Below are 16,173 nucleotides of genomic sequence, written 5' to 3' on the forward strand. Positions count from 1 at the left end.
CACTGGCGCCGGGACATAAACAGACTTTGCTGCTTTCTGCAGCCTGCCAAATGCACATCAAAGCAAGCAATCTTCTCTTCAGGCAGCGGCCCACATTTCCCTTTCCTGGGAACCAATGACGGTGGTTGATGAACGGCCTGACTGTGGAGCTTGGCGGCGTCCTGCCCCTTGATAGGCCACCCTAGTAGCCCTAACCCTACGTCCGTTTCAACGGCCACACCTGCTATGCTGCTTGGCAGCATCGCTTAGACTCTCCCGACATGAGCCAAGCCTCCACCGCCAATGCGCTTTGCCGAGTCCGACTGCCAGATCTCGGTATCTTCTCGGGTAATACTCCGTGAAGTGGAAATACATGTCGATTGTACCCCCTCAAAGACAGCACCTTCGGTCAAGTTCCGTCGGTGGTGATCGCGTACATTGAACAAAACTGTCTGATGTGGAGAAAAAGACTTTGTAGCCGACTGGCGGCAACAGAGTAAAAAGAGAAAAGAAGAAAAGTACGAGATGCCTGCCCGGAATATCGAAACGAATCGTTCACGATCAGGTCCTCGATCTCGCGTGATAATCGGGAGTTGACCGAGGCTCAGTTGCCCAGAGATCTCGACACGATCAAACTTAACTAGGCCTAATGCAATCACATTGATTTCCGCCATGATAGAATGGATCATGACTGGAAATGCTAGGAATAGCCCCAAGCAAGCTAAGTTTCGAATGACGAACTGATCGGGGATTGTCCGTCGATATCGGGCGACGCATGTCAAAGTTTATGATCATTTAGAGCTGCTTCGGCGAGGCATAACTTACTATTTTCACTTCGACAAGTTAGGGCATCAGCAGAATCGCCACAACGGGCTGATTCATCTCGTCGGGGATCCTCCGTGATATTCTAAGTGCGTATGATTGTGTGATGGCTTTTACATTTTCTTTGAGGCCGCGTGTGGCGGCACGTTTGATGTCGTGTGGCTCTGTAAGTCCTTCGTACGCAATATTTCTTTCTTCTTTTTCTTTCCCTCACACCAGACACATCACAAACACTATGATCTAGCTGCTATGCCTCTATATGCCATAGTATGCTAACATGCTTACGAGTATCAAGCGCAAGACAATCTCGTTCGGCAAACCTTTCCGAACATACAAGTTACCGGCATCTGCTGCCTCTCCAGAAGCACACCACGCTTATTTCTCGGTGCCGGAAACGCCAAAACTCCCCCAAAGAATCCCATACCAGTCGTGGGATAGCCATATGCATGTCGTGGATCCAGCTCGATATCCGCTATCTGCCAAAGCACTTTACACGCCTCATCCTCACTCCCTGGCAGATGCAGAAGCATTCGAAGCCACTCTTGGGATCAGCAATGTCGTCCTTGTTCAACCCTCCATATACGGGTTCGACAATTCATGTCTCCTCGATGCGTTGAGAGAGCTGGGGCCGCATCGGGGCCGTGGAGTGGTTGTCATTGACCCTGATAACATCGATCCGAGGGAACTGGCCCAATGGCACGCTCTCGGCGTCCGAGGAGTTCGCGTGAACCTCAAATCCGTTGGCAGCACTCTCTCCGGCGAGGAGTTGAAAGCCACACTCCTCAGACATGCAGATGTTATTCGACCGTTTGGTTGGGCCATCCAGGTCTATATGCCTCTGAACTCACTACCCGATATTGAAGAGTGCATACCGCAGCTGGGTGTGAAGTTCGTCGTCGACCACTTTGGCACACCAGACCTCTCCTCCGTCGCGGGAAGAAGTACATTCAATCCGTACGACATACCCGGCTTTGGATCATTGGTACGCCTCCTTCGGGCTGGACAAACATATGTGAAGATTTCCGGGCCCTACCGGTTCTCTACCGATCCGGAGATGAAGGACGTTCGAATACTCTTGAGGGAGTTACTCAGCGTTGCTCGGAATCGGGTCGTGTATGCCACCGACTGGCCGCACACGCGTTTTGAAGATACCGACATCCGACCATTTACAGAGTTGTGTCTCCAACTATGCGGCGATGACAAAGATTTGGTAGATCGACTCTTTCGGCGAAATGCGGAGGAGCTATGGGATATCCAGAGATGATGCAAGTCCGTCAAACGAAAAGATGTATTCTCTGAAACACGACTCTTATTAATAGTATTGAATTCGAACCCTTTGCATCTTCCCGGTTTCATCTGTGATGATAAAAGGTTCATTGTGTTCCATTCGGGATAGTAATAGTTATCGGAGTTACGGAGTTATCAATTATCAGGACATTAACGTTGCCACGCTCGTGCAGACCCATATCTTATTCTAGAATCAAGTGGTGGCCATGTCAGTAATTAACCCTAAGAAGTCACTAATACTGGAATGCTGTTTTACTCACAACTCGGTAGCAGCACCACACATCTGGTGCATGTTCGCATACGAAGTCACTGATTCCTGGCAAAGGAGAACCTGACGACATCAGTCTGAACAAACATTGACAGAGATTGTCAGCCAAAGCACCCATACAATTTTCTTCCGCGGTGAGAAGCGACCCATCCATAGCCTTTTCCAGAAACGTCTTCTTTTTGCAGCAGACTGGTTCTTGCAGCATCCCACTACCATCCTGCGCCAAGTCACATTTCCATGTATTTCCGGTTGATCCCAGTAACTGGGCGCTGACAAGCTTCGACAAAAAGATAGTACTGATGAGTGTGAGGCGCAGTAATATGGGGAGAAACATGGTCCTAGTACTAAATCTCAAATCGTGCGCTCGTTTTTCCTCCAACTCGGATTTCGCGAGTACGAATAGAAAGTCCGCACCTATCTTGTGAGACACCAAAATGGGTTAATGTACAAAAAGACCACCTTGTGTCATCGAGTATGAGAAATGAATGGCTAGGCCACTGGTATGAAATGCATTGACCGGCTCACAATTGCCGTAAAAAATTTTTTTTTTGTCTTCCTCATTGGCTTATCACAGTATCTTACTCGAGGTGGTGCCAACCTGCCAAACTCCCTGCAGGAGTGGCAAGCAGTCGCAATGTAAAGTAAACGGCAGGGTGGGGTTGGGTCAGGGCTGGAATGTTCAATGTCATCCTGCCTTGCTTCCGAAACTCCCAAATCGAGTATGTACGTTATTTAGGCCAGATGGAGCGGCAGGATCCATGGTCAGCGCTGCAGACCCTCGACGGCTCTCTGGGCGAAATGGTACGGTATGAATCTGCACAAATTACTTGCTATGGTATGACCGGGTCTCAGGGGTAGGTACTGCATTTATCCGCAAATTTTACCTAGTATGGTGTACAGTCTCAATTCGTAGGGGTACGCGAATTATCTTGAGGTAGTTATCCAGTCCTCCCAAGAACTCCTATTAGCTAACCAGTTTATATTTACATTTCGTTCACCGGAAGATGTACATTTGGCTCCTGAAATGTTCAAAAAAGACATTTCCTTGTTGGTATTTTCAAAGCTTCGATTTTTCTTCAGCATGCTCGGCATGTTCTTCTTCCGCTTGACTGTTTTCAATCGCATACGTCTTCGCATCGGAATTGTGACTGCTGCCGGACCCGATGTACTCGGAGAATGCCAGGTCATCACCGAATAGTTCGGCAATTTCTTCCAGGGTCTTTCCGCGAGTTTCACTGGAGAGGAGGAATTAGCCACCCAAATTCCGATACACAAAAACAATGGGGCTGTCTTACGGATAGAAAACGAAGAAGCAGAAGGCGGCCACCGCGTCGCAGGCCACGAAGACTGCATAGTACCTCCACCCAATAGCAGTGAATGCCATGGGAGACAGCTGGTTGAACAAGAGACCAACGCCGGTTCCCATGAAGGCGCAGACTACAATTGTTTGTCAGTGGGATGTTGCCAAAGCGGTAAATTGGGGCGTCAAGGGTGATCTTACTGGCTGTAGCGCGCGAGCGAAGTGCGGTGGGGAAGATTTCCGCAATGTACACCAACTGAATTGCGTTGTAACTAACTAGGGTTAGCTTCGTCAAGGCAAAATGGTATGATCAACGAACCCGAGCGAGAAGATCAGAGAGAAAATGAACATCCAGGCAATGGTGAATCCTTGTCCGACTTTGTTGTTGCTTTCGGCAAAGTATTTCGTGAAGACCATAATAAGGATCATATCAATGACGAGAGCAACGGACGTCCAAGCCAGAGGAAGCTTGCGGCCGACTTTGTCGATGAAGCACAAGCAAATGGCGTTGGCAATGGGACCCATCATACCTGGTTGCAGATTAGTGCTTTATTCGGCCCAAATAAGTAGGCACCACATACCGTAACCGGCCGACACCCAAAGCACATCACGGCCGGTGATACCGACACCGGAGAACAGACTGGTCTGATAGTAATTTACAACATTGACACCAGTGGTCTGCAAGAACACCTGCAGGCCAATACCCAGCAAAAGGCGGCGTCGGTACGATGGCTTGATAAACAGTGCCCACCAAGACTTGATGGTGACTTCACGCTCAAAATCAATCTGCTGACGGATTTGCTCAAACTCGCGCTCTGCAAAATTCACGTCCGCGCCGATGTCCGAATGCAGCCGCTTGATGACAGCCTTGGCCTCATCGTAGCGCCCTTTCTGGATCAGCCACCGTGGACTTTCGGGCAGCCAGAACAGACCGACGATCAGGATCACGGCCGGGACACATTGAATGCCCAGGGGAATCCGCCACTGCGCATTTCCCACAGCGAAGCTTCCAAATAGACCGATCCAATTGGATGTTGCATATCCAATCGAGATCAGCTGGGTCTGCAAACCGACGGTGATACCTCGAATCTTTGGAGGCGCAATTTCGGCATTGTAGATGGAGCTGACGGCGTAGACCAAACCAATTGCGAAACCGGCGACGATCCGGCCCACCAGGAACATCTCAATATTGACGGCGGCGGTTTGGAGAATGGCGCCAATCAATGCCAGGGTTGAGGCAAGCCAGATGGTCTTTTTGCGGCCGAGCAAGTCGCCCAAATAGCCACCGGCCAAATTGCCTACGCCTTGACCACCACTATAGGTCGAGACGATAGCACCGATCATGTTATCGGATGGGTGGTTGAAGTACGATGGAAAGGTCGCTTGACCCAGGGTCGTGCTGATAATACCGGAGTCATAGCCGTAAATGAACGACCTAATTTACGGCCATCCGTGGTCAGCCAATTTTCTACGTTTGGGAAGACGGTCCGCTAGCAATTGTGATCTCACCCTGTGGTCGCAAAGATTCTGCGATCAACGTCTGATTAGCAGCTGGTCCTTGCCATGCCGGCATTTGCTGTGCCAACTTACGAACAACGGATTGTGTATGATTTGCCGCCCATTGCGACAGAAAAAGTTCCCTACCGTACTGACTAGGGTAGTACCAGGAGCAAGGCGGTGATATTATTGAACAAACAACATATCCATCGCTTCTGCGGCGACAAGGGGCACTTTATGTAGATAATCGGTGAGGGAATGGCTCGTGCAGTATCATGATCCTACGAAAGAGAGCCCGCCGTTGAGAAGCTCCAGCATGTGCCAAACTGGGGCCAGAAAACAAAAGAAGCTCAATGACCTTGATCGACCCCGGAGCAAATTCCGAGCAAGAGGTATGATTGGGCCATGGCCTGCTTTTTTGATGAAAATGGCTGTAGGGTTTCCCCGTTCCCTGACATAAAGTGAAAATTTAGACTGGACGAGGGCTGAAGTTACAAGTAGGTTAGACCCGACTCGGAAAGTCAATTGCTGCCACATGTGGCCGCCAGGCTGCCCATGGGGAATTGCTGCGGGGTGGCTAAACCTTGGCTGGGTTTGTTGAGTGCCTTCAGGGCGACTCGCGCCAAAAGCCGAGCCTCTGATTCGACGAAATCGAGATTTTCCGCGCGATATGCCGACTCGCGCCGTTTTTCTCGCTGAAACTCTCGCAAGAAGCAAGCAAAGTGACAACAGCAACGGTACCTGGATTGCTGCACTCCGTATGGGTCAGCATGTGATGTGGTGTATAGTGTGGCAATCGGTGATGGAACGCGTCAAAGATTGATTCCAGGGAATCATATGAACGTGATCTAGATCCAGCCACCTCGGACCTTGGATTTGCCAGAGCGGCCGGAGACATTTTCATTCTCCTCTTCTCGCCACGACTTTGTCGGCACACTCCAGTTTGCAGAAATTCCAGAACGTGAGCAAGTCGTGGCCGAAAAGAAAAGAAAAGAAAACGAATATACGCAGTGCAGGCGAAGTATGGTGCCCCAGGGACTCCGTACTCCACAGTTAGAGCCCTGCTCTGGGGTACATTAGTAAGTACCAACTTGGGCCTTGTGCAGAGGTCTTCCGTTGTCAGGATATTTGTACCCTCGCCCGTCACCACTTCCCCTGGACCCGAACCCGACACACTGGAGTGAGTTTCCAACTGCCGAGACATCCGTATTCTTGGTCGCCGCAACATGAGTGCCCGCATGCACAAATGATGAATCATCAGGCCGAGGTCACCTGACTTCCACGAACCCACGAATCGCTCCACTACGGATCCATCGGCGACGAATTTAGCCGATTTGCTTCGATGCGGGAAAATTTCGGAAAAGGTCAACTGTCATAACGGACTCTCTCTTGATCAAGTGCAAAACTCTATCTCCGTGTAAGTAAAATGCTCGAGCCGCGGGGAATACAGACAGATCTGGTCTCGAAAAAGGTTGATCAAGGCCCACTGGCGATTGAGCATCCTTTGAACGGTTCACTCTCGAAATTAGTATGGAAGCTGAGGGACGCCGGAAGCCTTCATCGCCCCGGACACTCTATTTTCCGTTCCCTCGAGCAGCTCAGAATTAACCGTTATAAGCGTGTCACCCGCGGGGTCTGAGGGGCTCATTCGCAAGCACAGCAGCAAAGCATCACGAGGACACCAATCATGATGGTAATGGCCGTCCAGCTCCAAATCTGTAATACCCGAACATGGCGGGCACCCCACCGATTGCTCTGTTATAAACGGGCAATTCTACACTCTGTAGATGCAGTGACACTTGCTGTCTGATGAGACCTGGACAACATTGGAGAAAATGAGCGTCGCAAGTACACTCACGAAGCCCAATATAGGGGTTTACACCAATCCCAACCATGATCTTTGGATCGCCGACGCAAGCCCGTCATTAGAGGATGTGAAGACGGGCGCCGGCCTCAAACCCGGTGAAGTTACGGTCGAAATCCGTAGTACGGGAATTTGCGGGTAAGCTCAGGAGACCTGAGAAACCGGGGGCAGTGAAAGCTGATTTGGATGTGACTATATAGATCAGACGTGCATTTCTGGCATGCTGGTTGCATTGGGCCCATGATCGTAACTGGCGATCATATTCTGGGCCATGAGTCTGCAGGCGTCGTGGTCGCGGTCGCGCCCGACGTGACCACATTAAAGCCCGGCGATCGCGTGGCCATCGAGCCCAATATTATCTGCAACAAGTGCGAGCCATGCTTGACCGGCCGCTACAATGGATGCGAGGCCGTTGAATTCCTCTCCACGCCGCCCGTCCATGGTCTCCTCCGTCGTTATGTCAACCACCCTGCGATCTGGTGCCATAAAATTGGAGACATGAGTTTCGAGCAAGGTGCGCTTTTGGAGCCTCTCAGTGTCGCTCTTGCGGGCATGGATCGTGCCGGTGTCAAGCTGGGTGACCCTGTTCTTGTCGCCGGTGCTGGCCCCATCGGTCTTGTATCTCTCTTGTGCGTCAAGGCAGCTGGGGCTGCGCCGATTGTCATTACAGATATCGACGAAGGCCGGTTACGATTTGCCAAGGAACTGGTCCCCAGCGTCCGCACATACAAGGTTGCTGTGGACCGAACTCCCGAGGAGAATGCGGCGGGAATTCTGAATGCACTCAATGATGGTCATGGTGATGCCCCGGATGCCATTCGGCCGAGAGTCGCGCTGGAGTGCACCGGTGTGGAGAGCAGTGTCGCATCAGCCATCTGGAGTGTCAAATTCGGTGGAAAGGTCTTCGTCATTGGGGTTGGCAAGAACGAAATGAAGATTCCGTTCATGCGCCTCAGCACCTGGGAGATTGATTTGCAGTACCAGTACCGGTACTGCAATACCTGGCCCAAGGCCATTCGGCTCGTCAAGCACGGCGTGATCGATCTCTCGAAGCTAGTCACTCACCGATTCCCCATCGAAGATGCTGTTAATGCCTTCAAGACGGCGGCTGATCCGAAAACTGGCGCAATCAAGGTCCAGATCATGAGCTCGGAAGAGGATGTTAAAGCTGCTACTGCTGCTGCTGCTGCTCAATGAGTTTACCATGTAAATATTCTGCTCTGGGTTGAATGAAGCTGTTTCTATGCTAGATGATACTACAGCCACCAATCACGACCCTCATCAGAGTCCAAGTCGTATGGTCTCCAGTGGAACTCTCTGCATTTGACCGAGTACATGCATGGAATCCATGCTTGTCGGACGCATCTACACGGCTGTCCGTCCCATGTTCGTCTCATGCTGACTGGCACCGTGTTGGTATTCAACGAGTTCGTATAAACCTTCTAACGACCGTGCAACAGTACTCCTCCGTACGGAGCGTATACGGCGTATTCCGTTCCCGATGCCTCGCGAGGTCGACCAAGCTCGGCTCGGCTTGTTCGATTTTTTCATGACACCCCTGAGTCCCGAGAAGATTTTCCGATAGCCACGGTCCACCGTGCAGATGGGAAGCTTCCGCAGGTGGCCTGAGGTGCACCCGGAAATTTGACAGGGGCACGCAGCAGACCGAGGTCAAGGCGGCCCCCGAGCTCATTACTGAAGACGGGCAAAGGGCGCTTCCAGCAGCAGCGCATCGCATGCAGACAGAAACTCAAGGAACTGCAGAAGCGGACAATTATCGGACTTGGCATTCCAGTTCCCCAGCCGGGGCGCCCGGGTTTGGTCAGTGTGGTGGAATCTGGAGTTCTGGACAGGCGAACTGGCGAACTGTTCGCAGGGAACAGTTCCAACCGTGGCATCAGCACTGATTGACACCTGCCCAATCAGTCCACACGGACCCTGAGACTATGCCCGAAACGGAATTCATGGGGAAGTCAGAGACGAAATGCCAAGACCATCGCCAGTTCGGAACCCTCGGATGAAAGCATGGCCGGGGTAATGTCGGGGATTCGGAAAAACAAATTTACCTCCTCCGCCTCCTCCGCCCTCCGGATTTATGCTGCAGGAAAAGCCAATGGCTTCTGCGGCCAAGGCGGGATGATCGACAGGCGTCGTATTATTGCGCCCAGTGATTGGTGAACCTGGGGTGCACCTTGGCATGGCACAGCTGCCACAGACGACGATGGAGCTCATGGAAGCATGGAAGAGCTGGAGATCAGCCTCGGCATGTTCGGAGCTCGGATCTCGCATCGATCGGGAGAGTTCTGGAGGACGCGATCGAGTGTAGTAGCTGTGTACTGGAGCGGGCCATCGGGAACGATGAATGGGGAGTATGGAGAATGTCACCATGGCGCAGGGTCGAGTGCGACGGACCCCGCAGTTTCGTTTATGCGGCAATGGGGAAACGAAACAGGGAAAAACGAAACGATTCCCGCCCAAGCAGCGGAGGAAGATATAAAGGGTCGAATGTTCCTGCAGGAGCTTAACCTGGAGCGCGGCCGTTCTCGTTGCATGTCCGTTCAATTGCCGTTGAGCTGGGCATGACGATGTTGACCAAGCCCTTCCTCCTCGCACTCTGTGCGTGGGCCGCTGGCTCACTGGCGGTTCCAGCACCAGCACCGTCGGCGTCCGCGTCTTTGGAGCAATGCCCCGGCTACAAAGCGTCGAATGTGCGGCAGACTCGCCATTCCCTGACTGCGGACCTGAAGCTGGCCGGCAAGCCTTGCAACACGTATGGCAAGGATCTCGAGAACCTGGTGCTCAAGGTTTCATACGACACTGGTATGTGATGATGGAGCTGGCAGGCCGCGAGAATTTAGGTCACTAACTCGAGACATCGCAGATACTCGCCTCCATGTTCAAATCTATGACCGTGATGAGGAGGTGTATCAGGTTCCCGAGTCGGTGTTCCCTCGTCCCAAGGTCACCGATGGTGCGCGTCGCCCAGCTTTGAAATTCGACTACACCAAGAACCCGTTCTCGTTCAAAGTGTCTCGTCGAGACACTGGGGAGGTTCTGTTCGACTCGTCCGCCTCTAATCTCGTGTTCCAGTCTCAGTATGTCCGGCTGCGCACGGAACTGCCGCAGGAACCCAACCTGTACGGATTGGGTGAGCACTCGGATCCTCTGCGACTCCCGACGGACAATTACACTCGCACAATCTGGAACCGTGATTCGTACGGCATTCCGGAACGGAGCAACCTCTATGGAACTCACCCGATCTATGTTGACCATCGTGGAAAGAAGGGCACACATGGAGTGTTCCTTCTGAACTCCAACGGAATGGACATCAAAATCAATCGCACTACCGATGGTCAGCAGTACCTCGAGTACAATACAATTGGCGGCATCATTGACCTGTACTTCTTTGCGGGTCCTTCGCCCAAGGATGTTGCCAAGCAGTACGCTGAGGTTGCTGGCCTCCCGGCGATGCAGCCCTACTGGGGATTTGGGGTAAGTGACCGATGGCCCAAGTCAACAAGGCAATGCATCTCTAACCTCTGGTTCAACAACAGTTCCATCAATGCCGCTATGGCTACCGGGATATCTTCGATGTGGCCGAGGTTGTCTACAACTACAGTCAGGCCGGCATTCCGCTTGAGACAATGTGGACGGATATCGACTACATGTACCGCCGCCGGACCTTCACCAATGACCCCGAGCGCTTCCCGCTTCCGAAGATCCGAGCGCTGGTCGACTACTTGCATGACCATGACCAGCATTACATTGTCATGACTGACCCTGCGATGAGCAAGAGTGACAATCCGGCCTACAATCGGGGATTGGAGCGAGGCATTTTCTTGAAAGATGCGGATGGTTCGGAATATGAGGGAGTAGTGTGGCCGGGCGTGACTGTGTATCCCGACTGGTTCAACCCCGATACTCAGGATTGGTGGACCAATGAATTCAGCATCTTCTACAACCGCGACACCGGCATTGATATTGACGGACTGTGGATCGATATGAACGAGCCGTCCAACTTCTGCGACTGGCCATGTGAAGACCCCGAGCAGTACGTCGAGGACAACGACCTGCCTCCGGCCCCGCCGCCGGTGCGGGAGAACCCTCGGCCATTGCCTGGATTCCCGGATGTGTTCCAGCCGCCAAGCAGCCACTCCAAGCGTGCGTCGCAGTCGCGCAAGGGCAAGAAAATCGGATTGGAGGGCCGTGACCTGCTCACTCCGCCCTATGCTATCCAGAACGAATACGGCCCGTTGAGCCAGAAGACCATCGACACTGACCTGGTCCATGCCGGAGAGGGCTACGTTGAGTATGACGTTCACAGCCTGTACGGAACGAGTAAGTCTCCTTTGAACCCGGAATCTCTAATTGAGTCATGCTAATCCTCGAACAAGTGATGAGTATGGCTTCGCGAGTCGCCATGCTGGCACGTCGCCCGACGGTGCGCCCTCTCGTTATCACTCGAAGCACTTTTGCCGGTGCGGGAGCCCACGTCGGCCATTGGCTTGGTGACAACCTGAGCACTTGGGAGCACTACCGGATCTCGATTGCCCAGATGCTTGCCTTCGCGTCCATCTTCCAGATTCCGATGGTTGGATCGGACGTCTGCGGTTTCGGAGGGAACGTCACGGAGACGCTCTGCGCTCGATGGGCGCAGCTGGGTGCTTTCTACCCGTTCTTCCGCAACCACAACGAGATCGGCAGCATTTCCCAGGAATTCTACCGCTGGGAGACCACGACGGAGGCGGCTAAGAAGGCCATTGATATTCGCTACCGACTGCTTGACTATGCATACACCCAGTTCCACCATCAGACGGTGACGGGTGAGCCGTGGCTGCAGCCCTTGTTCTACGTCTACCCGAACGATCCCAACACCTACGGCATCGACACCCAGTTCTTCTACGGCGATTCGATCCTCGTGAGCCCCGTCACGGATGAGGACGCCACCTCCGTCGACGCTTACTTCCCAGATGACCTCTGGTACGATTGGTACACGGGCAAGCCGCTCCGCGGACAGGGCAAGAAGGTTACGCTGGACAACATCGACTACACCACGATCCCGATCCACATCCGGGGCGGCAGCATCATCCCGGTGCGGGCGTCGAGCGCCAACACCACGACCGCGCTGCGCAAGAAGCCGTTCCACCTCATCATCGCTCCGGGCCGCGACGGCAGCGCCAAGGGCAGCCTCTACCTCGATGATGGCAACTCGCTGCATCAGAAGGCCACGCTGGAGCTTGACTTCTACTACAAGAACGGCCTCCTCCGCCTGAGCGGCAAGTTCGGCTTCAATGCTCAGGTGAACGTCGAGTCGATCACGCTCCTGGGCCAGAAGGCCAAGCCCAAGACCGTCAAGGCGGACAATGCTGACGCCGACGTTGAGTTCAACGGCGAGCGTGAGAGCGTCACGATCAAGACGAAGCTGTCGCTCGACAAGCCGGTGGAGCTGACCATTCAGTAGATGAGGCTTTTGAACCTCTTAGAAACGAAGGGGATGGGGTTTTGTTTAGTCTTTGAAAAGTTTGGTCGTTGACCTGTTTCCTTTTTGCCTTTGTCTTCTTGTATTTCGCTACGAGTACATATTACTCTAGTTTTTCTTCTAATCAATTTTTTTTTTTAAATCAAGCTTTCCTTTCTGGGTTATTGCATTGGCATTCTCGTTCTTTGGCTATTCGTGATCTTGAACCATTGCACTGGAATGAACAGCTTCAGTGGAGCAGTCAATTTGTATGAAACTTGGATTCTTCAGCTCGTCTATAATTAGATCTATACCTCGCATAATATCTAAGTTACCTACGCTGTAGGACTTGAGCTTTCTCCACTGTAATTTTTTTGTCATTCTCGACTACGGATTGTTCCTGGGTCGCCTTGTCTTCAGGCGTAGCTCTTCTCCGACGTCAGGAACCTACCAGAGAGTTTATTTGCCGCTTTTCCGCAATAACTCGTGGGTACCAAAGTGCGGTTCTTTGCATCCCGAAATGGTAAGGGTCTGAATGCTTTTCTACGATTTCCATAAACTGTACAGAGGACTCCGTATGGAGTAGGAGCACTGGTGACAACTGAAAATGGCGGTGACAAAGGAAACAGTCCGCTCGACCGAGCATTTCAAAGACCCCCCATTCTGATCTTCATAACTCACACCAATTTAAGTTCGGTTTCGGAATTTTGTACGTACATAGTTGATACAGTTAGTATAGTTATGATTCGAAAAATAGAATCCGAGTTGCCCTGGCTATCAGTATGGATTCCTTCTCACCGATCCGCGGAGAACCTCATGGGCGGGAAAGATTCGAGATCAATATTTTGATGCTGATGGTCGACTGAAAGCACGACTTTGTGATAGATCGACGCAAGCTTCCTCCCATCAAAGCAGGTATGTTCAATTTTCTTGACAGAGCATGATGCTTAGGATAGCGGCTCGAATAATTTCCATAGTTATTTCTACTTGAGATTTTTGGTGCAGGAGTTATGGGCCACAGAATGTAGCAAGATTCTTTGTATGTTCCAATGTGTTTGAGTAGTACCTTTGGTGTATACGGGGCCCACGCACAGAAACTCGATTACTTGACAAAGAAGCGAAATGCAATGTGTACATTGATAGACATGCTAGAATAACATGACAGGGCGTAATCAAAACTCCATCAAATCTGAAAGTCGTTCTATACATAGTGGTTGCTTTCATGAACAATGCAGCTGATTCTAGAGTACAATTAAGTAATGGGGATTATGTATATGTACAGTACCTTAAACGACACTGTCCGTTACAGGACAAGGCCGAACAAGGCAGTCAAGGATGTGCAGAGAACGATCAGCGAGCCCGACACGCGAGAGCTCAGCACGGCCGCATCCGGCGCCTCCAACTCGGTAGGGGCAGGTGAATCCGCCGACGAACTATCGCCGTGGTCCGAGTCATCAGAATCGGTTCCGTTGGTGTAGGTGATGCCGGAAATCGGGTTGGTTATAGCATCCTTGTCGGTAGTCGATGGCGACGAACCACTGGCGCTGGAGGAAGGTTCCGAGGTTTTAGTCTTTGTCGAAGTGGAGGTCGAGGAAGAGGTCTCGTCGTCGTCATCATCCTTGTCATCCTTACCGTCCTTGTCGTCTTTCTTGTCGTCTTTCTTGTCGTCCTTGTCATCATCGTCGTCATCGTCATCGCTAGTCGAAGTACCCCCAATGATCTCAATGCTGTCGGCGGTGCCGCTGTGGTCACCGTAACGGTAGGCCTTGGCCGGGTTCGCGTTCTCAATCTTCACCTCCTTCACATACATCGAGAAGGGAGCCTCCGAGAAGTCGGTCTCACCGCCGGCCCACTCGATGGTGCCAGGGCTGTTGCTCGGGTCGCCACCGGCCCAGATGCCCAACAGCAGGCGCATCGGGGTTTGAGGGTAGTGGTCACCCGCATCGCTGGCCTTCAGAGTGCGCACAACTTTCCCATCCACGATCCACTCAAGCTTGTCCTTCTGCCAATTCACCTTATAGGAGTGGAACTGGGTCTGCGGCGACTCCACAGGGACATGCGTTTCAAGGTTGTAGACGGCCTCACCCTTACCAAAGTAGTTGGTTTGGATATTGGCATTGTCTCCTCCGAGTGCTTCCTACAAGGACACAAGCATCAGCGTCCATGTCCATTTCTTCCCGCTTGGAAACATAATGGCGGGAGAAGACTCCGTCTCCTTACCCAGTCGATCTCATCCAAATCATCCGACATCATAACAATGCTGCTGATGATACCAGTGCCCGGGGAAGTCTTCATGACAACCTCGACAGTGCCGAAGAAGAAGTACTTGCTTGTCTGAATCGTGGGGGACTGACCCCTCTTATGAATGGTGAGCTCAACACCATCCTTGCCGTACGCAACAGGACCCTTGACTTCTTCCCAGTCGCTCGACTCGCCCTGGGTGAAATCGGTTTTTAGGGTCTTGCCGAGAGCGGGGTCGTCGGGGCATTCTGTCAACCCAAGTGTCAGCAAGCGTTCCCAATGTGAACCTTCACAAAAGGTGGTACACACTTTGTTCCAAAGGATTGCAATCGGTATAGGTCTGAGCCGCTACAAAAGGCACCGCCAACAAGGCGGCGATGGTCGCGAGCGAGCGCATTGTCGATTTGGATTGGAGAACGAACCAGGGGTAATCAACCACAGCACAAACAATGCGGGATGGTGCTCCAAGTGACTCAACAACACCGGCCGGGAAACGCGCCCTTTATGCTCGCGGTTCTTGAGCACTCACCGTCTTTCCATCGGTCCTCTTATCCGCTGCGGCTGACAGTTGATATTGCCGTTCATCTGGAGAGGCGCCTTTGAGGATACCTCCCAACACCATTTATTGATGATTGAATCTGCACGCTCGGATCGGCGGGCCCTTCTTCCCAGCTTGAATACCTTCTTATTCGTCCATCACAGCCATAGCGTTGGCACTAAGCAACTGTCCAGGCCCCGCATGGGGTTAGAATGTACTAATTTTGACACCCCAGTGACCATGGCGACCATAGCGTTGCCGTACGAGGTACCGTACTCCTGAGCCGGATCCACCTTTTCTCCAACTCTGTTGATCAAATTACGATCAAATCTCAAATCACTGCGGGAGTACGGAGTAACTGGACGGTAAATTGGGCCCTCTGATGTCACTGATTGACGCGGCGGAACCCACGTGAACGGCAATCTCTGTACGAGTCCTCCTGTACGGCACACATAGGCGGTCGGCCATTGAATCGTTTTTCGGCCAACTTCCAACAAGCAATTAGTAACCAAGAAGTTAATATATTTTGCTGACAGCTCCGATGGTGGATGTGGAGTAGAGAATGGCTGCCGAGCTGATAGACGATCAGATATGAACAGCTCAATGCTCAGCTCTCAATTGATGCCCCACGGGATTGTTGGTAACTTGTCTGTTGTTAATTGAGAATCAACGATAATCAACGATAGCTAAGACCTGCTTGAGACAGTAGCCTACGCACTACTGAAAGAGCGGTACAGAATATTGAACCTGAAAAAAGAAACATCATTCTCATTGCCAACGATCTGTTCTTTTTTTGACGTCTGGCACTAAGTGGCCGTCGTGTATGCGGCTACTACATTGCTAACTGAAACATAGAGGTTATCGGTTTAGAAGCATTTAGCGAGCAGTAGTACTCCGGACTCAAAGGTCTTAGGTTACG

At 51.9% G+C, this 16,173-nt stretch overlaps 6 protein-coding genes across 6 annotated transcripts; 3 read left to right on the top strand and 3 right to left on the bottom strand.

The window, feature by feature from the left end:
* Positions 1-952: 952 nt before the first annotated feature.
* On the top strand, positions 953-2,065 carry VTN49DRAFT_2796 (uncharacterized protein; the record flags this gene model as incomplete). Its single annotated transcript, XM_069410560.1, has 2 exons — positions 953-967; positions 1,097-2,065. The coding sequence occupies 2 exons, from the start codon at positions 953-955 to the stop codon at positions 2,063-2,065; spliced, it is 984 nt and encodes a 327-aa protein (XP_069269354.1).
* A 165-nt stretch (positions 2,066-2,230) lies between these two features.
* On the bottom strand, positions 2,231-2,561 carry VTN49DRAFT_2797 (uncharacterized protein; the record flags this gene model as incomplete). The annotated part of the gene is made up of 3 exons (XM_069410561.1): positions 2,231-2,275; positions 2,349-2,419; positions 2,477-2,561. 3 exons carry the CDS (start codon positions 2,559-2,561, stop codon positions 2,231-2,233), a joined length of 201 nt encoding a protein of 66 aa, XP_069269355.1.
* Positions 2,562-3,413: 852 nt separating this feature from the next.
* On the bottom strand, positions 3,414-5,278 carry VTN49DRAFT_2798 (uncharacterized protein; the record flags this gene model as incomplete). Its single annotated transcript, XM_069410562.1, has 7 exons — positions 3,414-3,591; positions 3,652-3,793; positions 3,858-3,928; positions 3,976-4,186; positions 4,238-5,091; positions 5,166-5,183; positions 5,247-5,278. 7 exons carry the CDS (start codon positions 5,276-5,278, stop codon positions 3,414-3,416), a joined length of 1,506 nt encoding a protein of 501 aa, XP_069269356.1.
* Positions 5,279-6,988: 1,710 nt separating this feature from the next.
* Positions 6,989-8,214, top strand: VTN49DRAFT_2799 (uncharacterized protein; the record flags this gene model as incomplete). The annotated part of the gene is made up of 2 exons (XM_069410563.1): positions 6,989-7,155; positions 7,218-8,214. The coding sequence occupies 2 exons, from the start codon at positions 6,989-6,991 to the stop codon at positions 8,212-8,214; spliced, it is 1,164 nt and encodes a 387-aa protein (XP_069269357.1).
* Positions 8,215-9,596: 1,382 nt separating this feature from the next.
* On the top strand, positions 9,597-12,478 carry VTN49DRAFT_2800 (uncharacterized protein; the record flags this gene model as incomplete). The annotated part of the gene is made up of 4 exons (XM_069410566.1): positions 9,597-9,837; positions 9,899-10,509; positions 10,572-11,355; positions 11,412-12,478. 4 exons carry the CDS (start codon positions 9,597-9,599, stop codon positions 12,476-12,478), a joined length of 2,703 nt encoding a protein of 900 aa, XP_069269358.1.
* A 1,300-nt stretch (positions 12,479-13,778) lies between these two features.
* Positions 13,779-15,113, bottom strand: VTN49DRAFT_2801 (uncharacterized protein; the record flags this gene model as incomplete). The annotated part of the gene is made up of 3 exons (XM_069410567.1): positions 13,779-14,612; positions 14,696-14,964; positions 15,026-15,113. The coding sequence occupies 3 exons, from the start codon at positions 15,111-15,113 to the stop codon at positions 13,779-13,781; spliced, it is 1,191 nt and encodes a 396-aa protein (XP_069269359.1).
* Between the last annotated feature and the right edge of the window lie 1,060 nt (positions 15,114-16,173).

This window comes from Thermomyces lanuginosus (genome assembly GCF_041956635.1).
Source record: "Thermomyces lanuginosus strain ATCC 200065 unplaced genomic scaffold VTN49scaffold_27, whole genome shotgun sequence".
In the NCBI taxonomy this organism is placed as follows: Eukaryota; Fungi; Ascomycota; class Eurotiomycetes; order Eurotiales; family Trichocomaceae; genus Thermomyces; species Thermomyces lanuginosus.